At 51.6% G+C, this 21,376-nt stretch overlaps 1 protein-coding gene across 1 annotated transcript in view; it reads right to left on the bottom strand.

Annotated features, from left to right (window-relative positions):
* Window positions 1-890: 890 nt before the first annotated feature.
* Window positions 891-21,376, bottom strand: part of Smco4 (single-pass membrane protein with coiled-coil domains 4) — a 66,963-nt gene continuing 46,477 nt past the window's right edge. Inside the window, 1 exon segment of the mRNA XM_021235248.2 lies at window positions 891-1,910. Coding sequence (XP_021090907.1) covers window positions 1,650-1,910 — 261 coding nt within the window. The 3' untranslated portion in view covers window positions 891-1,649.

The following is a 21,376-nucleotide window of genomic DNA, read 5'->3' as shown; positions in this document are numbered from 1 at the left end:
GGAAAGCAGGGAATGGCTACGGAGCCCTCCCTCCCACTCCTGGTTGAAGCTGTGGTCTTCCATCCCTCCCACACCACCAGGCACTGAGACTCCCTGAGTCCCCGAGTCCCCACACTGAGATCTTCACATGCTTGTCAACCCCACACTTGACAACTGTTTTAGTAAACACAGGGTCACTGGCACTTGGGGTGGGAGGTGTCACCAAGTCACTCACCCACGTTAGCGTCTCCAGACTTGAGCTGGAGTCTTTCATTTTCTCTCCTGAAGAGGCTTTCTCCAATAGTCTCCAAATATCCAGTACCATCTGTGCTGTCGGCAAGTTATTAGCCACCACTGGTACTCAGCAAGCCCTTCCCTCCTTGCAAATCTCTCTGTAATCAGCAGTGATGGCATGAAGAGACACAGAGGAACAGTTAAGAGGGATCTGACTTCCAAAGAGGCAGCTCCATCAGGCACCGGGACCTGGGAAGTCTGCTGCCGGAATACAATGAGGCTCAGCCAATTTGCATTTAAAACTCAGCTGGAATGCCAAAAGCTGGCATCCATCAGCTAACAACAAAAGCTAGCCTGACCTTTTACCACTGGGAGTTAGGGTGTGTTGCCATTTGCAAATACAGCATCCAACAGGAAATGCTAACCAGCCAGAGAGCATGTGTGGTCATACTCCAGTGAGAACTCTCTCTTAGCTAAAAGAGGTCAGTTAGCACACACTCTGTCCCTCTCTAGACTTCCTTCTTAGCCTTTTAAACATCCGGTCAAAATCCATCATGCTCCTGCAAATGTAGGACAGCAGCAAGTGAAAGGGGAGTGGGAAACAGCCCCAGGAGAGGGGAAGCAGAGAGAGAGGTAAGGCCCGAGCAAGGGGCACAAACACAAGACAAATGCCCAGCTTAAGACTAGTATCTCCTTTATTCAAAAAATAAATATCTCACTTTGAATCAACATATTTCAAGTCCCATCAAGCACAGAGAAGAAATGCTGTCCCCTTAGAAAGTTGTGAGCGAACGGGAGGGAGCAGGAAAGCATGTTGCAGGAACAGGAGGGAGGGTGGCACTGATTCCAACAGGCTCGCCCAGAGAGGCCTGTGCTCCCCGGGTGCAGCTAAGCATCATTTCAGGGGGAACACACACGCGCGCGCGCGCGCGCGCACACACACACACGCACACACACACACACACACGCTCCCCGGGTGCAGCTAAGCATCATTTCAGGGGGAACACACACGCGCACGCGCGCGCGCACACACACACACACACACACACACGCACACGCTCCCCGGGTGCAGCTAAGCATCATTTCAGGGGGAACACACACGCGTGCGCGCGCGCGCACACACACACACACGCACACACACGCACACACACACACACGCTCCCCGGGTGCAGCTAAGCATCATTTCAGGGGGAACACACGCACCCACACTCACACACGCACACGCACGCACGCAAGCGTCTGCTTTGAAGTCTGAAAGGCACATGAAGTGGACCATCAGGTGTATGGCACATTCACTGATAAAATGTTCCCGATTCCCTCCCCCAAACGAGTAGAGAAATTTCAGTCAAGTCAAAGACCAGAGGAGACAGGGCACCCCTGCGCGGGGCTCGGCGCTGTGCGTCTCTGCAGAGGAAAGCCGGAGAGGAGGCGACGGCTCACTCGGTGACTGCGGGGCGCGTGGCCAAGTACACAAAGACTACGATCAGGAGCACCACCACGGCCAGGGTGGGCAGCACCACTGTGGTGATCTGCTGCCGGGCCTCCTGCATGGCCTGCTTCCGCTCCTTCTTGTCCTTGGACGTCTCCTTCTTTGGCTTTCCCTTGAGCTGACGCATCTCTGCTGGAGGATGATGGGAAGATGTGTCCAGAGAGGTCTAGGAGGAAGGACCACAATCCTCTGTCCAGGCAGGGGGCCTCTGCAAGGAGAACAGCGGTGGTCAGGGCGGAGTGGAACAAAGGAAATCAGAGAAATCTTAGAGCCGGGGAGACGGCTCTGTGGATAAGTGATAACTTGACACACATGAGGACTCGTGTTCAGATCCCCAGTACCCACATATTAACATGTTAGGCCGCGAATGGCAGCATACTCCAAACAGTGAGCGACACTGCCTTGAGGCAGTAAGGGAGCAATAGATGAAGACACCCTACTCTTGCCCTGGCCTCCTTTTGTGTAGAAAGCATTCCATCCCGGAGGGAAGCACCCTAAGGCTCAGGAAATTCTAAGGGAGACTCATTAAGACTTTGTCAGGAATTCCCGAAACTGACCAGATGCACAAGGCTGCCCCCTCCCAGGGCTCTCTATGCACTAAAGACTTCTGAGGAAGCCCAGATAAGCCGAGCTGCCTGGAGAGACTCTAACCTGCAGATCTGCCTGCAATTTGGGCACCTTTCATGAGTCATCACCCATGCTGGGTGGGAGTTTGGTGAAGTGGTTTCCTTTGTATCACCCCTGCTTCTGTGAGCGACCCGGAACTTAGTGGACTTTGATGGTATCAACACTTTTATCCATCATTGGCTCCCTGAGGTGAAACAGATGCATGTCTCCCAAGGAATAGTTCCCAACCTACCCAACCTGTCCATCCTGCCTAACATGGGTATGTAAACCTGTGCACTCACATGTAGGTACCACACACACAACATATCACACACACACACACACACTAGTTCAAGGCAAACAGTGTGCATATTTACAACTCGCAAGTCAGGGCAAGAACCGCGGTGGTTGTGGCAAGCTCTGGGCAAAGGCAACTTCATCCAAACCCTCCCGAGCACCCGCGAGAGCTGGGCACCCTCCTGTGCTGAGGCCACAAGGGAAGGCTGCTTCCATCCTCCAGAGGCCACGCTGCTTGCCTCAGGCAGAGTGCAGTCTGGTCAGAGCCACAGTGAAGAGAGACTCGCTGAGCCCAGGTCTCACCATCCCTCAACCCATGCCTGCCTTGTGTTAGATTCTGAGACTCGTGGAGACACCCGCGTAATGGGAAAATGAGTAAGACCCTCAAATGACTACAGCGCGGCTTCCCTGTGGAACTCCGCTCCGTAGTTCTAAGCAACAGAGATACACTTCGGCTGATTCAATTGAGAACTTCACTAGAAACTTTTGGCACCTCACAGATTCCTTAGAAAGTGAGGGGGCCAGTTCAGAAAATGGGCAGGGTAAGGGGTGCCATGATGAGCTAATCCTAGTCCAGAGCCAGTTCCCGGTACCCAGGTACCACAGCCCTCGTCTTCTCTACCAGCCGTGACACCTCTGTGTCTTCTCTTCGTGACGGCAGCAGTGCTGGTGTCATTGCCAGACCCTGCTCTACACTGCCCAGACAGTGCTCAGGTTTAGCGTGTCCAGAGTCCACATTCCCACTCTCACAGCAGGCAGGGCCATCTCCAGACACAGGCATGGAGTCAGGATCGGATACTGGGCAGGGATATAACAACCAAGACGATGGCCACGGCAGCATCCAAGGAACCCACACGTGGTCAGAAAAAGCTACACCCCAGGGCTCCTCTGACAAGGACTTCTATGCCAGAGACCAAGCACTCAGTATTGTCTAGGGCTGTAGGTGGTCTGTCCGCGTCTTAACGAGGAAAAAGACATTCACACCCGAGTGGCCCCTTTAGGTGGCAGAGGGGTTAAGTTCTGAGTCAGGCCTTGCCATCTTCCCTTTTCATTGTAAAGGAACCTAATCTCTTACTGCTCTGTTCCCCGACAGCTGAGAGTGTGCTTCATCCAATCAGGCAGCTTCTTATGGTGGGACATGACTAGAATTGCTGTGCTAAGATTACAAAACACCAGCCCCAGACTGAAAGACCCCGAATTTATAGAAATAAAATATAAGCTTAAACAGGGAGGGCACCCCACTAGAGAACTTGGGAAGTGAACAAAGGACCCCATCCCAGGAACTGGCCAAAGCACAGAATGGAATGTATGGTTTAGCAACCTTAATTGCAGAAGGGCTGTAAACCCACAAAAGGCCAAATTCTGGGCTGCTGACCACCTGTGAAGAACTGACCAGGGCGTCAGAGATGGGCAAACAAGATTTGTGGGAAACAAGGAGGTGATAACACCATTTACTTAGGGAGAGATGATTAACTCATACCAAGGTTTGAGGAATTTACGTGTAGGTCAGGAAGACATCTACTTCCCCTGGTCAGTAGTCACGTACCCCCGGTCACAAGATAGGGACCCCTCCCAAAGGCTTGTGTTTTTTGTCTTTAAAAGCTGATTGTAACTGAACCTCGGGGCCAATAGGTCTAAAAGCTGACTGAGAGGCCCATCTGCAGATGCCTAATTAAAGCCTCTTGAGTGTTGCATCAATTGGCGCGTGGACTCTTGATTCTTGGGGTGACAAATCCAGTTTGGGGACCCCTCCTCAATTCGGGGTACCCCAACAAGACAAGTAATAAAAGTTCTCAACAACTCCATAATCACAAACTAGGAACAGTAGGCACTAACAATAGCCACTAGGCGATTGCCCAGTAGTTCAGGTGTTACAAGCCTGCAGTTGAGGGGCGCCGCAAGAGGCGGGGCCTAGGTCTCTGACAGGCACGCCCCTCCTCTCTCTCTCCTCCTGCTGTTGTCCATCAAAAGGTGACCAGTATCACTACCATAGCCTCCTACCATGCCATGCCGTACCCACCAGGGAGGCTGGAACCTTCCAACCGTGGGTCACCATTAAGTCCCTTCTCTTCACAGATTACCTATGTAGGGCGTCCGTTACAGGATGATTCCGTCACGGTGACTCCCTAGCACTGCTGCTCTGAAGGAAGGTCTCAAAGTACAGGAAGCCCAGGCAATAGACTCCCTTCACAAAACCCTCCAAAGGACTATATGACACCATGTCAAAGCTCAGAAGCACAGTGGTCAGGCCCCTTCCCCAGGTCCTGACACCATCTGAACAATGAAAACCAGGGAGGACCGACGGTAAAAATGCATGTCTAGTCAGGGAAGGCTCTGCCTGCTCCTGGGTCAGGGATGGCACTGGCTGGATGAGACATCTCCACACTGGGCTCAGGTGGGGCAGCTGAACTTTCCTAAGCCTGGGTCTCCTGGAACTGGAGTTACAGACAACAGCAAGCTGCTATGTGGGTTCTGGGAATTGAACCTGGGTCCTCTAGAAGAACAGTCACTGCTCTTAACCACTGGGCCATCTCTCCAGTGCCCAGCTTGCCTTTTTTTTTTTTTTAATGCAACTCAGGACTAATTGTGCAAGGGTGTCATCACTCAGTGGGATGGGTATGCCATATTAACCATTGATCAAAAAAACTGCCCAACTGGCCTACAGACCAATCTGATGGTATTTTCACAATTGAGGTTCCCTTGTTCCCAGATTGACCCCAATTGTGTCAAGTTAGCAAAATAAAATAATAACTCAGCACACATAGGGAGGCACGGTGTGCAATGTGTCCCAGGGGAAACAAAAGAGGAATATTCTGGTGGGTGGTGGGGTCTTAGATGTAAGGTAGTTGATTCAAGGAAGAGGTTGGAAGTTGCTTGCCAGAATTCCAATATCTAAGCCTTGCTGGTAGATCAGGTGTGGCCAGTGAGGACGTGGCGGGGACAATGAGGAGGACTCCAAGGTCTGGAGACACTGGGCGGGGCACTAGCTGGCTAGCGACACTAACGTAAGAGAACTGACAAGAGGACGGCCCAGTCCTGGGAAGAAGAGAGCCTAGGACGATATTAAAGCTCTGTTTACACCTACCCACGAGCAAGGACGTCCCCTGGGTGTGGGTGTGGATACAGCCAGGAGATAGCTGGGAATCTGGAACTGGGTCTGCTTACAGATCTTCCGTGGGACTAGGGGAGGTCACTACAGCAGGGCAGAGAAGAGGACCTGGGCCTGAACACCCCTGCTCACACCCCTGCTCACACACATGCGCCCTGGAAGCTGAGTGTCAGGAGACACGGGGAAGGGGGAAAGAAACTGAAGAGAGAGCTCATCGCGGGGCTCAGGAGAGCCAAAGTCGCTGTTGAGGAGACAACCAGCACAGAGAGACGCTGCACCCACTTGCCATTACCCCATGTCTGCTGGGAGGATTTAACGGGGGAGAGATGGGTTGAGTCCGACAACTGCACGTGGCTGCTGATGTCCCAAACTTTTCTCACTTCTCGATTGTCTAGTAATAGCATGTTTTAGAATGTAATTGCTTGTGCCAACTCCTTCCTTGGGAGAATTTTGCCATGAAAAAAGAAATTGGCTGAACACACTCAATGCACAGTTGATGTCCATGCGAGCATGAACACCTTCCTATTTTTCTAAACTGTAAACAGAGGCAGCACACAGTTAGAAAACTAAAGGGCAGACAGCTGGTTTGAATTCTGCTAGAAGACTCTGTGTGGTCAAAAAGCGTTTTCTGCTTTTTATTTTAATAGTGATGGTAACCAGAGGGTGTGCAGGGGTCAAGAGAATCCTCTTGCTAAAGACAGGAATGGGAAGGAGCAGAAGGGAGAACACGCTTGCAAGGGGGGGGGAAAGGTGAGGGGGGAGCACAGAGAAGAAGCTGATGAAGAGGAACAGGAACAGGATCACGGGTCTGCCCTGGGAACACAGGAGGCCAGTCTACACAGCAGGATTCACAGGAGGCCAGTCTACACAGCAGGAGTCACAGGAGGCCAGGTCTACACAGCCGGAGTCTCAGGAGGCCAGGTCTACACAGCAGGAGTCACAGGAGGGACAGGTCTACACAGCAGGAGTCACAGGAGGGACAGGTCTACACAGCAGGAGTCACAGGAGGGACAGGTCTACACAGCAGGAGTCACAGGAGGGACAGGTCTACACAGCAGGAGTCATAGGAGGACAGGTCTACACAGGAGGAGTCACAGGAGGCCAGTCTACACAGGAGTCACAGGAGGCCAGGCCACACAGGAGGAGTCACAGGAGGCCAGGTCTACACAGGAGGAGTCACAGGAGGCCAGTCTACACAGCAGGAGTCACAGGAGGCCAGGTCTACACAGCAGGAGTCACAGGAGGTCAGGTCTACACAGGAGGAGTCACAGGAGGGCCAGGTCTACACAGGAGGAGTCACAGGAGGGCTAGATCTACACAGGAGGAGTCACAGGAGGCCAGGTCTACACAGGAGGAGTCACAGGAGGCCAGGTCTACACAGGAGGAGTCACAGGAGGCCAGGTCTACACAGGAGGAGTCACAGGAGGCCAGTCTACACAGCAGGAGCCACAGGAGGCCAGGTCTACACAGCAGGAGTCACAAGAGGCCAGGTCTACACAGGAGGAGTCACAGGAGGGCTAGGTCTACACAGGAGGAGTCACAGGAGGCCAGGTCTACACAGGAGGAGTCACAGGAGGCCAGGTCTACATAAGAGGAGTCATAGGAGGCCAGGCCTACACAGGAGGAGTCACAGGAGGCCAGTCTACACAGGAGTCACAGGAGGCCAGGCCACACAGGAGGAGTCACAGGAGGCCAGGTCTACACAGCAGGAGTCACAGGAGGCCAGTCTACACAGCAGGAGTCACAGGAGGCCAGGTCTACACAGCAGGAGTCACAGGAGGTCAGGTCTACACAGGAGGAGTCACAGGAGGGCCAGGTCTACACAGGAGGAGTCACAGGAGGGCTAGATCTACACAGGAGGAGTCACAGGAGGCCAGGTCTACACAGGAGGAGTCACAGGAGGGCCAGGTCTACACAGGAGGAGTCACAGGAGGGCTAGATCTACACAGGAGGAGTCACAGGAGGCCAGGTCTACACAGGAGGAGTCACAGGAGGCCAGGTCTACACAGGAGGAGTCACAGGAGGCCAGTCTACACAGCAGGAGTCACAGGAGGCCAGGTCTACACAGCAGGAGTCACAGGAGGTCAGGTCTACACAGGAGGAGTCACAGGAGGGCCAGGTCTACACAGGAGGAGTCACAGGAGGGCTAGATCTACACAGGAGGAGTCACAGGAGGCCAGGTCTACACAGGAGGAGTCACAGGAGGCCAGTCTACACAGCAGGAGTCACAGGAGGCCAGGTCTACACAGCAGGAGTCACAGGAGGCCAGGTCTACACAGGAGGAGTCACAGGAGGGCTAGATCTACACAGGAGGAGTCACAGGAGGCCAGGTCTACACAGGAGGAGTCACAGGAGGCCAGGTCTACATAAGAGGAGTCATAGGAGGCCAGGCCTACACAGGAGGAGTCACAGGAGGCCAGTCTACACAGGAGTCACAGGAGGCCAGGCCACACAGGAGGAGTCACAGGAGGCCAGGTCTACACAGGAGGAGTCACAGGAGGCCAGTCTACACAGCAGGAGTCACAGGAGGCCAGGTCTACACAGCAGGAGTCACAGAAGGTCAGGTCTACACAGGAGGAGTCACAGGAGGGCCAGGTCTACACAGGAGGAGTCACAGGAGGGCTAGATCTACACAGGAGGAGTCACAGGAGGCCAGGTCTACACAGGAGGAGTCACAGGAGGCCAGGTCTACACAGGAGGAGTCACAGGAGGCCAGTCTACACAGCAGGAGTCACAGGAGGCCAGGTCTACACAGCAGGAGTCACAGGAGGCCAGGTCTACACAGGAGGAGTCACAGGAGGGCTAGGTCTACACAGGAGCCACAGGAGGCCAGGTCTACACAGGAGGAGTCACAGGAGGACTAGGTCTACACAGGAGTCCCAGGAGGCCAGGTCTACACAGGAGGAGTCACAGGAGGCCAGGTCTACACAGCAGGAGCCACAGGAGGCCAGGCCACACAGGAGGAGTCCCAGGAGGCCAAGTCTACACAGCAGGAGCCACAGGAGGCCAGGTCTACACAGGAGGAGTCACAAAAGGAGCAGGTTTACACTAGAGGAGACATAGGAGGGGTGGGTTTGCATTGGAGGAGACACAGGAAGAGGGGTCAGCCAGGGAGAGACACAGGAGGGATGGTTCTGCAAGCCTGGAGGGTTAAGACTACACTGGAAAGAAACAAAGGCTAATGGAGTTTATTTATTTTGTTTTGTTAGTAAACTGGAGAAGTCAGGTGTAGTTAAGAGGCAAGTCTAAGAAAAGGGGGCTTGAAATAATTATACTAAAAAAATAGAAACGGAGAAATAGTCCTCATGGTTGGCATTCTAACCGTTGACTTCCTGTTCTTTGAGGACCCCAAGTGCTAGCCTGAGTGGCTGAATCAGGCGCTCTCCTGGGCCAAGGCTGTGCCTTGTGGAGATTCTAGGACGTTGGAAATGAGGGTTTTCCTCATAAAGAAGCTGAGCCAACTGGCTGCAGAGCTAGGATCTGGGAAGCATGAGGAGCCAGCACTGGACAATGGGGTAGCTCTTCCCTTGAGACACGCTACAGAAGGAGCTACAGGTGCTACCTAGTGTCCTGTGTGACAAGGGCAGGGGAGCAGGGCACGGTGGAATCAGAGACAGAGAGGCAGCCTTCACCTCTGGGAGACCCACCTCTCCCAAGGCGTCTGTTCTGAGGTTACTGGTATCTGCTTCTGCGGTGATAAACGCCTTTCTCTTTGATCTGGCTCTGATGGTCTCTGCTCTGAACATGGAATGGAGCCCCAGCTCACCCCACGAGAGAGGAGCACCACCCACTGTCAAGCCAGGGTTCGACTATAAGCCCGCCACCCTCTGGGCACACCCCACACACCTTCCGGACCTCAGCTCCCTTTAGGGTTACATCTGATGGGTTCACCAGCCCCTTGTGGAGAAGAAAAAAGAGGCTACCCCCAGGAGCAGCTCAGGCCTGTTCTCGAACCATGCTCATACTAACAGCTGCCCCAAAAGGATTCCCTACACACACGCAGGGACATTCTCTAATCAACCTTTTTCCCGCTTTGGAGACCACAGTGCACATACCTGGTGGACTCAGTAAGACGGAAGCAGATGCCACCAGTTGGTCCCCCACGGCCTGTAGCTCCCCTAACCAAGGAAACAGAAACATCACAAACCCCGAGTTCTACCTGATTCTAATGGGACTCCATAGGCTATGTCCCACCCCCACCAATGGAAGCCCATGGCAACTGGCCAGCCCTGGAACCTTCTAATGGCCAGTGGGAGGAGGAGACTGGTAGGGTTAGGGTCTTTCTCCGATTATAACTATACAGTCTCCCCCACACACGTGCACGTCGATGTATATGCATATATTGTATGTTCTAAAGTTGCCTCTTTTCCCCCTACTTCAGAGATCATAATGTGTTTAGCACTGAATCCCAGTAGGGAAACAGTCCAAAACACGAGCCTGGTTGAGATCAGGGCTGGGCCTCAGTTCTGTCGCATGTAGTTACAAGACCCAAGCAAGGCACTACATTTTTTTTACGACCTGACTATCCTCTGTACACTGGGCATGAAGGCTGCTTTGTAGAGCTCCTGAAACACCAAAACCAGCCTACTCACAGAGGCGCCTAGGGTGCTCAGCAGGCCAAGAAGACTTCAGTGAGCAGCACTTAGCAGTTCACTCCCAGAGGGCTGTCCTGGGACCCCAGGCTGGACACTGGGGGGCTCACTCCCCAGAGGGCTATCCTCGTACCCCAGGCTGGACACTGGGGGGCTCACTCCCCAGAGGGCTATCCTCGTACCCCAGGCTGGACACTGGGGGGCTCACTCCCCAGAGGGCTGTCCTTGTACCCCAGGCTGGACACTGGGAAGCTCACTCCCCAGAGGGCTGTCCTTGTACCCCAGGCTGGACACTAGGAGGTTCATTCCCCAGAGGGCTGTCTTCATACCCGAGGCTGGACACTGGGAAGTTTACTCCCCAGAGGGCTGTCCTCATACCCCAGGCTGGACACTGGGAAGCTCACTCACCAGAGGGCTGTCCTTGTACCCCAGCCTGAATACTCTGAACAGATTACTGCTGTGTTTTGTTTTGAATTGACCATATGACCTATGGGAGATAGAATCCTCAGTGTTTTCTTTCCCCCTTAGTGAGAAATCAGCTGCTGGACAGAGGGGTTGCAAGGCTGGTTCCTGCTATCAAGAGCAGGCTCTGGAAGACAAAGGTTACTTCCAACTCCCTCCATCCCAGACCTACTAAACCATCTCTGCCTAACACTGTAGCCTGGGCATTTAAAATGCTGCTGGGGGACTGGAGGATAGCCCTGCAGCCAAGAGTGAGCAATGCTGATGACAGCACTCACATAGGGCAGCTCCAACTGCATGGGACTCCTTTTCCAGGGCATCTGGTGCCCTCTTCTGGCCTCCACAGATACCTGCACCCACTTGCACATACCCACATAGAGAGACATACACATAGTTTATAAAACCTTAAATGTGGCAGGTCTGTCTGCAAAATGAGCTGTGCTGCCTACTACAGACCACATTTTGGTAGATTAGTGCCAACATGGGGAATGTAATTACGTGCTGAAATGATAATATTTTGGATACTCGGGCTTAGATAAAGTTAACGTCACCTGTTTCCTACCTTAATTTGGCTCCCAGGAGCATTTTAATCCCCTCAGTAGCTCGCACAACACTTGTCAAAGACACTGCTGTGCTTGAATGGTGCTGTAGCATGAACCTTATAAGCAGTCTCATGCTCTGCCCTCCTAGAAGTGAGAGCAACACAGACTTCACCCACAACAGCAACAACCCCCAGGGTTTTCACAGCCCAGTGTCATTGGCTCTCCCAGGCCACCTCATAGCAGCATGGCCACGGCCATCAACACACACACACACACACACACACACACACACACACACACACACAGCATCTAAACTCAATCATCAATGGAGCACTTTCCCTCGAGCGCCACCCTCCAGGCACTGAAGCAACAGCCCCTTCCCACCCTTGGCCAGCTCTTACTCACGACTTTCCCAACACTCTCCAAGCAGAAAAGATGGCTCCGTGTCTGTGACACCTCAGGACTCAGTTTATGTCTTCACAACCCCACTAACTGATAGCCACTGCCTAACTGGCTGGGTCTCTGTCACTCACCCCAACTTCTCAGGGGCTGAAAATGAATCTTGGTGGCAGTGATGAACCCCATGGGCTGTCAGGAAGCCCTGAGTATAGCAGGCACTTAGCAGACAAGCACTGGCTAGAGAATGGAAGCTGGATTGAAGTAGTTCTTCAGCAAACCATCAGAATGGGAAGAGCTGCAGGAGCAGACTATGAACCCCTTACAAGCTTCACACTTAGCACTGTCCCACACAACTGCCCTGTCTACTGTTTTACACGACGAAAGAAATTCACATCGGTACAATGGATTTTCCAAGTTCAAAGACTACAAGGGAACAAGCACAGTGTCGAGTCCAGTGAAAACCCACCATAAATGTGTATGAAATATCTAATGAGTAACAACTGAGGATTTGAACTCAGAACTGACTCAAAGCGTCAGCCCTCTCTGTTACTCCATGGGGCCACCAAGCCACCGTAACTGAGAACAGTAGCTACTGTTTCCCAGGCATGCCCTCCCTAGCAGCGCTCTACAAACACCCAACTGTCCCGTGCAGGCAGAGAAACTGAGGCTAGGAGCAACAGGTCCTAGGTCCTAAAAAAGCACAGATGTGTTTTGAACCCAGCTCCTTGTAGCTCAGGTGCTGCTCCATACAGTTTCCCCCAAGCGGTGAGAAGCATCATCTCCATAAGACTGTGGACCACAGTCCTGCCCATCAGCTTTACGATCTGAGGCCGCGGGAAAAGCAGCAGGCTGTCTCACTTGCTGCAGACAGACTTAGCTTTTCACGTTGGTGCCCAGGCTGCCACACAGTTGTGCCAGGTAAAAAGCCAGGCTGCGTCTTGTCAGAACGAGCGTGAGGGGTAGGCGGTTCCAAACCCCTGTAGGCCACTGCAACTTTCTCTGCCCATCACTACAAGGGCCAACAGCACGGAGACAGCCAGGAGCTGGAGCCGTGCCCACCGAGCACAGCGTGACCTGGCCTGGGGTCCGTGCTAAGATGCTGAGGACTATGGTGATTATATCTGACCATTTAACACACGGGGAGTTCAGTAACCAGGCCCAGGGCAGATGGCGGCCTGTTCTCGGTGTGGGTCTCACTTCTCAGGCACCAAAGAAGGTAGCTTATGGAGCAGCCTAAGACTAGGGCAGCCTCGTTCTCCTGGGATCACTTCACTCCACTCTGCCAGAGTAGGGGCAAGAGGCAAGCAGACTGTGTGAGGGAGACTGTGTGAGCTCCAGACTCCCACTGAGCACCCGCTGCTAACGTAAGCACTTTCCCAGGACAGAACAAACAATGACAGCCATGCAGACGCCTGCCCCTCTGTCCCCTACTGCTGACAGGCCAGAGGTGTGCCAAGCACAACCAGACTGGTGTGTGTGTGTGTGTGTGTGTGTGTGTGGTGTAGGGGATCAGAGTCACAGACAGAAGCACACCTCACATTGAGGAAAGAAGGATCAAGAAAACATAATATTTGACAACACCAGGATCAGTCAGGCCTGAAAAGAAATCCCAGAACACAACAGAACCTGGGGGCTGCAGCATAGAACCATGGAAATCCAGAGTTCTCAGTAACTTAGGTAGGCAACGTTTCTCAGCAACTGGGATTTTCAAAGTGCTTTCGTGTATATTATTCCTCCCATCCTCGTGGCCAGTCTGTGTGGTGTTTGTAACAAGAAAAGACAGCACACTCAGAGCAATGAAGGCTTGCACGGCAGGGTCTCAGCCCTAGCCCGGTAATTCTAGGGACAGTGACCCTGGCCGACCACTTAGCCTCTTAGACCTTCAATTACTTCACTGAAAATCAGGGATAAAAATACCTCTCATTCAAGGCAAGGAGCCAGCTATGAACCAACCACACAGGCAGAACTGTTGCCCTGGGTAAGGAAGCTGCCTTCATTCACAGGGAATGTGAGGAGACAGACAACCAGCCTCCAGGGAGCTGCTACCTTTCTGGTAAATGGCAGCAGAGGGATACGGAAGAGCCTGGAAGAAGGTACGGAATGGCCTGTAAAGATTTCTGGGGTGACCTTCCAGGCGGGCAGCAGAGCAAAGCTGGTCTCTCTGGTGGGCACGTACGTGTGGCACAGCTTAGCATGGCACAGAGGCCAGCGAGGCTGCAGAGAGCAGGAGAGTATCGTGCTGAAGGTCAGACGGTGGGAGCAGGCCAGGGGCAAGACGAGGTCCCACGGCCGTCTGCTAGCACATCACAAGAACTCTGGGGAAATTCCCCAGAGGCGAGGCTGAAGCAAGGGCCCAGTGATGAAACCATGAACCTCGCCCAGGGGAAGGGCAGGTGTGGTCACAGGCTGGGTGCCGTAGAGAGGGGACAGGTTGGGGATGTGGCGTGAAAGAGGAAGACAGACCCAAGACTGGCCTGAGCAGCAGAGCTCAGCAGGGAAGACGCAGAGATAAAAGACAATCAGGGGAGAAAATGGGTAAGAATAGGGTACCCTGGAAGCTAACTGAAGGTGTTTGGGGGAGGGGCAGCCCACTTGATGTGCCCACAGGTGGGTGTCGTGATGGGGGCAGGGCAGCAGGAAGGAGGAGGGAACACACAGCCCTGCACAAAGCTCTCAGCAGACCGTTACTCAGTGTGGACTCTGGGCAGAGCCCTGGTGTAGCCGTTTGGTCTATAACTACAAGCAGGTCACTTGACCTCTCTGCCCCAGGCTTCTAACCTGAAGAAATGGGGTGAGTAGTTGAACCTGGGGAGCTAAGGGGAGAACAGTAGCTGCTGCATATTGAGTACAATGCAAGCATCCACCGCCAGCTCTCGTCAAGACACGGGCAGATTGACAAAGCAACTGTGCATGGAAAGAGAAGTATGGAAAGAAAAAGACCAGCCCAGCAGGCCAGGAAGGGAGTGGGGGGAGTCACGAAACACCTGTGCAGGTAGGGCATGGCATCGCCGGCGGGCTGTGGTGACCGCCGGTTAGAGGCCAAACATCTCAGAACAAGGTGAGCCGGCTGCTACCAGCTAGAAAGCACGGCCAGATTCTCAATTCTACCACTCCCGCTAAGCCCCGGCCTTCCCTTTGCAGTCTGAGTTATTGCCACACTTCCCAGATTAATTTACGATACATGCCTCTTCTGCTTATGAAAAGAATAATCTTGGTTCAGAGGTGCCTGGATATTGAAGGGACCTCATGAGCAACAGGCTGGTCTCGTACACACCCTCCAAGATCCAAAGCTCTGTGTAACAACAAGGGTGAGCTGAAAGTCAAAGCCGGAAGAACCCTGAACCAATGAGCAGCGGTTACAGGCAGCTAGGCTGACTGCCTTCGGGGCAGGGAGCTCTCCATCTCAACAAGAGGCCACCGGCAGCAGAAGATGAACTGCAGAAGAAATTCTGCAGTTGGGTCAGAGACGGGCCCCCACAGCTGCAACTCTTTCCCTCTACCCTGGAGCATTCTCTACCTGATAAACAGGTTCCTCTGAGACAGAAGGGACATCACGTGTGTGAAGGTGCCCAGGAGTGTGACCAGCTCTTCCATTATGCCATTCCTTAACGGAATTGGGTCTGTATTCAAACCCATAGGCACCCTCACGTCACCTGACACTTAGCAAGACACTTAAAGACAAGACAAGCCAAACCAGCTCATCCCTAGCTGACAGCTCAACTCTACAGCAAGGCAAGGTTCTGGGGAGAATTCACAAAGAGGTGCAGAGCAGCCAACTACATGTATTTAGTTTAAGACAACGTTTCTCTACTTTCTCCATCTGAAATAGACAGAACAGAGTGATCATTCCTTCTTAAAGGCCAGGTTTGCAGCACAGCCACACAAATAATAAGACTGCATTGTGTCTGCTCTGTTATCTTCACATGTCAAGGAGTCATCTGTGACATTAGCCTTGTTTGCTTAGTGTCACACAGCAGGATGAAGCCGTCTATGGCTCTCACTGACCCCTGACAGCAAACTGAGGCCTCCAGCTCTTCCTGGGCACCAGGCCCTCGCCTCAGAGACAAAGAGGTTCTAGAACTGACCCAGGCCCCAGGACACAAGTAGGCAGAGGATCAGTGTCAAGCCTGAGCAGTCTGGTTCCATAGCCTGCTGTGAGGAGCCGCCCTCGCTATCGCCATTACAAGATGGCGCCGACATTCGTTGTCGGTTGGAGTAGCCAATGCTTAAGCTCTGCCTCTCCCGTGGCGTCATCTGGGGTGATGAGCAAACCACCAATCCCGGCTCTACACGTCTCACTCAGAGCTTCTAGGCTTATATAAGGGGCTGGGTTTCTTAGCTTGGGGTCTCCCTCTCAGAAGCTGTTCATCTGTCTCTCAAGGTGCATTAAAGCTTTACTGCAGAAGGATCCGAGTGTCCTGTGTCGTTCTTGCTGGCGAGACTGAGGCGCGGGACATCTGGTGCCGAAACCCGGGAACTCTTCAACATCGCCGGCACCGCGGGAGACCCCTCGGAAGACGGGGCGGATTCAGAACTGCAGGGAGGTAAGTTCGGAGAGGTATGCTTGATCCTGAACCCCCCCTTTTTCAACTTTGGCCTTAATTTGTCACCACTGTGGGACGGGTCAGTGGAGGCTTTGGTGCTAGTCCTGTTTGTCCTTCTTCTTCATCATGGCTGGTGCTAACAAAATGGTGTGGTCAGTCTGATAAAGGAGTCGAGCACCGTTTTTTACTTTTGTTTTGCCTCCAGCCGCGCCATTACATAAGCCGCCAGCAAGATGGGGTCGTCACAGTCAGTGGTTACTGCCCTACAGACTGTGCTAAAACAAAGAGATCTTAAAATTGCACCACGAACACTTCAAAATTTTGTGAAGGAGGTAGATAGAGTGGCACCATGGTATGCTTGTTCCGGGTCCCTCACTGTGGCCTCGTGGAACAAGCTAGGTAAAGACCTAGACAGGAAGCATGCAGAAGGAGATCTCCGCTTAGGTACCAAAGCCATTTGGAAGCTAGTTAAAAACTGCTTGGAGGATGAGGCCTGTCACCCTGCTATAGTAGAAAGTCAGGGAACCTTAGAGGAAGTTCAGGATAGCATGTCAGAAACCGAACGGAGTGAGAGAATGGGAGCTCGCAAAAGGAAAGACATGTCTAAGAAAAAAGGCCCTCCCCAAGAAGTTAAGAAAGGGGGAGAGAAAGAAGGGAGTGATCATTCACCCCCTAACAAATCTAAGGAAAAGAAAAAGCCAGAATCTAGCCTATACCCTACGGTAGAGCTAGAAGCCTTGGAGCTAGATAATTCCGATTATGACACTCTGGATTCTAGCGAAGAAGCTGATCTAGAGGAGGAGGCGGCACGGTATGAGGAAGAAAGATATCACCCTGATAGACACCGGCCGCTGAAAACAAAAATGAATGTGAGGCCACCGCCTATAAATCCGGCAGGCTCACGCCCCTCGGCGCCTCCGCCGTATGAGCTTCGGCTGAATACTGGTACTGACTCCTTTTTACCTTTAGAGGAACGGAGAAAAATACAAGTGGCTTTTCCAGTATTTGAGAATGCGGAAGGCGGAAGAGTACATACCCCCGTAGATTACAATCAAATCAAAGAATTGGCCGAATCCGTTCGTAATTATGGGGTCAATGCTAACTTTACCACAATACAGGTGGAAAGGCTTGCTAATTTTGCCATGACTCCCACTGACTGGCAGACGACAGTGAAAGCAGTGCTTCCCAACATGGGACAATACATGGAATGGAAGGCTCTCTGGTATGATGCAGCCCAGGCGCAAGCTAGAGTTAATGCCACAGCTGAAGATGAGAATCAGAGGCGGTGGACATTTGAAATGCTGACAGGTCAGGGTCAACATGCCCTTAATCAAACCAACTACATCTGGGGCGTCTATGGTCAGGTGTCGGCCGCCGCTATTAAAGCATGGAAGGCCCTCACAAAAAGGGGAGAATCCAGTGGACACCTTACAAAGATTGTCCAAGGACCCCAAGAGCCATTTTCAGACTTTGTGGCCAGAATGACCGAGGCCGCCGGTCGCATCTTTGGTGATTCAGAACAAGCTATGCCCCTGATTGAGCAACTTGTCTATGAACAAGCAACCCAGGAATGTCGAGCGGCTATCGCCCCCTCGCAAAAGCAAAGGTTTACAAGATTGGCTCAGAGTGTGCAGGGAGCTGGGGGGACCCCTAACCAATGCAGGACTAGCTGCCGCCATTTTACAAACGCACAGGCATAGAGATTTATCTAATCGAAAAGCTTGTTTTAATTGTGGGAAAATGGGGCACCTTAAGAAAGATTGTCAAGCCCCTGGAAGAACAAGAGAACTGGAGCTTTGCCGGCGTTGTGGTAAAGGTTATCATAAGGCTAGTGAATGCAGGTCAGTCCGGGATATAAAAGGGAGGCTTCTGCCCCCTATTGAAGAACCCAAGGTACCCCAATCAAAAAACGGGTCACGGGGCCCATGGTCCCAGGGCCCTCAGAAATATGGGAACCGATTTCAGAAAAGCAATCAAGAGAAGGAAGAGGCTTCCGAGGAACCCCTGGAATGGACTTGCGTGCCGCCTCCGACTTCTTACTCATGCCCCAAATGAATATTCAACCGGTCCCAGTCCATTCCCCTGGACCTTTGCCCCCTGCCACCATTGGGCTTATTCTGGGCCGCGGCTCCTTAACTTTACAGGGACTCATTATATATCCTGGGATTGTTGACCCGTATCATAAAGAGGAGATTCAAGTTCTCTGTTCTAGCCCTCGGGGCGTATTTTCTATAAAGCAGGGAGATAGAATTGCACAACTGGTGTTGCTGCCCTCCCTCGGGGATGGAGAAACCTACACTTTACAAAAAAGGGCTATGGGATCTTCTGGAAGTGATTCAGCCTATCTGGCTATACCCCTAAATGAGAGACCTACAATAAAATTGTTAATTAATGGAAAAGAATTTGAAGGGATAATGGATACGGGAGCAGACAAAAGCATTATTTCACTCCATTGGTGGCCGAAGTCTTGGCCCACTGTTGTTTCATCTCATTCTCTACAAGGTCTTGGATACCAGTCCTCTCCTGCCATCAGTGCCTCAGCCTTAACCTGGCGGAACGCTGAGGGCAAACAGGGATGTTTTACCCCCTATGTGTTGCCACTCCCTGTAAATTTATGGGGACGGGATGTGTTACAAGCCATGGGCATGACCCTAACTAATGAATACTCCCCCCCAGGCATCAGCCATTATGGCAAAGATGGGGTATACAAAGGGTGGAGGTTTGGGCAGGCAAGAACAAGGCAGAATAGAACCCATTATGCAACACGGAAATCAGGGTAGAAAAGGACTGGGTTTTATTTAGGGGCCGTTGAGGCTTCACGACCCATACCATGGAAAACAGAGGAGCCGGTATGGGTCTCTCAATGGCCTCTATCCTCTGAAAAATTAAAGGCTGTCACAAGATTAGTGCAAGAACAGGAATGGCTGGGGCATCTAGAGCCTTCTACCTCCCCATGGAATACACCAATTTTTGTTATTAAGAAGAAATCTGGGAAGTGGAGATTACTCCATGACCTGCGGGCCATTAACAATCAGATGCATCTTTTTGGCCCTGTTCAAAGAGGCCTTCCTTTGCTTTCTGCACTTCCTCAAGATTGGAAGCTTATTATTATAGATATTAAGGATTGTTTCTTCTCTATTCCACTTTACCCACGGGATAGACCAAGGTTTGCCTTCACTATCCCTTCTCTTAATCATATGGAACCAGACAAGAGATTTCAGTGGAAGGTACTGCCGCAAGGCATGGCCAATAGCCCAACGATATGTCAGCTGTATGTGCAAGAGGCTTTGGAGCCAATTAGGAAGCAATTTACATCTTTAATCATGATCCATTATATGGACGATATTCTTATTTGTCACAAAGAGTTAGATATTTTACAAAAGGCTTTTCCCATGCTGGTGGCTGAATTAAAACAGTGGGGATTAGAGATTGCCTCAGAGAAGGTTCAAATTGCAGATACAGGCCTCTTTTTGGGCTCAATGATTACTCCCAAAAATATAGTTCCTCAGAAAATAGAAATTCGCAAAGACCACTTACAAACATTAAATGATTTTCAGAAACTTCTGGGAGATATAAATTGGTTGAGGCCCTTTTTAAAAATTCCATCTGCTAATCTAAAGCCCCTCTTCGATCTCCTGGAGGGTGAGCCTCATATCTCCTCACCCAGAAAATTTACCCCTGCCGCCCACCGAGCCTTACAGATGGTGGAAGAGGCCTTACAGGAAGCACAATTACAACGTATTGAGGAGTCACTACCTTTTAGTCTGTGTGTTTTTAAGACAGCTCAATTGCCAACTGCAGTCCTGTGGCAACACGGACCATTACTTTGGATTCATCCAAATGCTTCCCCCGCTAAGATTATTGACTGGTACCCTGATGCTGTTGCACAGCTCGCGCTTCGCGGAATAAAAGCAGCTGTTACGCATTTTGGCAGGGATCCTGATTCCTTGATTGTGCCTTATACTGCTGCACAAGTTCAGACCTTGGCAGCCACATCTAGTGATTGGGCAGTTTTAGTTACTTCCTTTTCAGGACAAATTGATAATCATTTTCCAAAGCATCCAATTTTACAGTTTGCCCTAAATCAGGCTATAGTGTTTCCACAAGTGACAGCTAAAGACCCACTCCCAGATGGGACTGTGGTGTACACTGATGGATCGAAAACTGGTATGGGAGCTTATGTGGTCAAGGATAGGGTTATATCTAAACAATATAATGAAACTTCACCTCAAGTTGTAGAATGTCTGATAGTACTGGAGGTTCTTGAGGCCTTTCCAGGACCCCTCAATATTGTATCAGATTCCTCTTATGTGGTTAATGCAGTTAATCTCCTTGAGATAGCTGGAATAATAAGATCCTCCAGCAGAGTTGCTAACATCTTTCAGAAGATACAAGCTGCCTTGTTAAATAGGAGATTTCCTGTTTTCATTACCCATGTCCGAGCACATTCTGGACTCCCAGGTCCCATGTCCTCAGGGAATGACTTAGCGGACAAGGCTACAAAGCTGGTGGCCGCTGCCTTGTCTACCCACGCACAAGCAGCAAAAGAATTCCATCAGCGCTTTCATGTGACGGCTGAGACCTTGCGCCGTCGTTTTGCTCTATCCAGGAAAGAGGCTAGGGAAATTGTTACTCAATGCCAGAATTGCTGTGAATTCTTACCTGCTCCCCACGTGGGAATAAACCCACGTGGCATTAGACCATTGCAGATGTGGCAGATGGATGTTACTCATATTCCCTCTTTTGGAAGGCTTCAATATGTTCATGTTTCTGTTGACACCTGTTCTGGTGTAATGTTCGCCACACCCCTAACAGGGGAAAAGGCCTCACATGTGATTCAACATTGCCTTGAGGCCTGGAGTGCTTGGGGAAAACCCAGAATTTTAAAAACAGATAATGGACCAGCATATACCTCTCAAAAATTCCAACAGTTTTGTCGGCAAATGGATGTTACCCATCTAACTGGCCTACCTTATAACCCTCAAGGACAGGGCATTGTGGAACGTGCCCATCGTACACTCAAATCATATCTGATTAAACAAAAGGGGAGTATTGAGGATGTTCTACCCTTGGTACCAAGAGTTGCTGTGTCCATGGCACTTTTTACCCTTAATTTCTTGAAC

The sequence above is a fragment of the Mesocricetus auratus genome, unplaced genomic scaffold (assembly GCF_017639785.1).
Source record: "Mesocricetus auratus isolate SY011 unplaced genomic scaffold, BCM_Maur_2.0 Super-Scaffold_100044, whole genome shotgun sequence".
Classification (NCBI taxonomy): Eukaryota; Metazoa; Chordata; class Mammalia; order Rodentia; family Cricetidae; genus Mesocricetus; species Mesocricetus auratus.
This window is presented reverse-complemented; position numbering and strand designations above follow the sequence as displayed.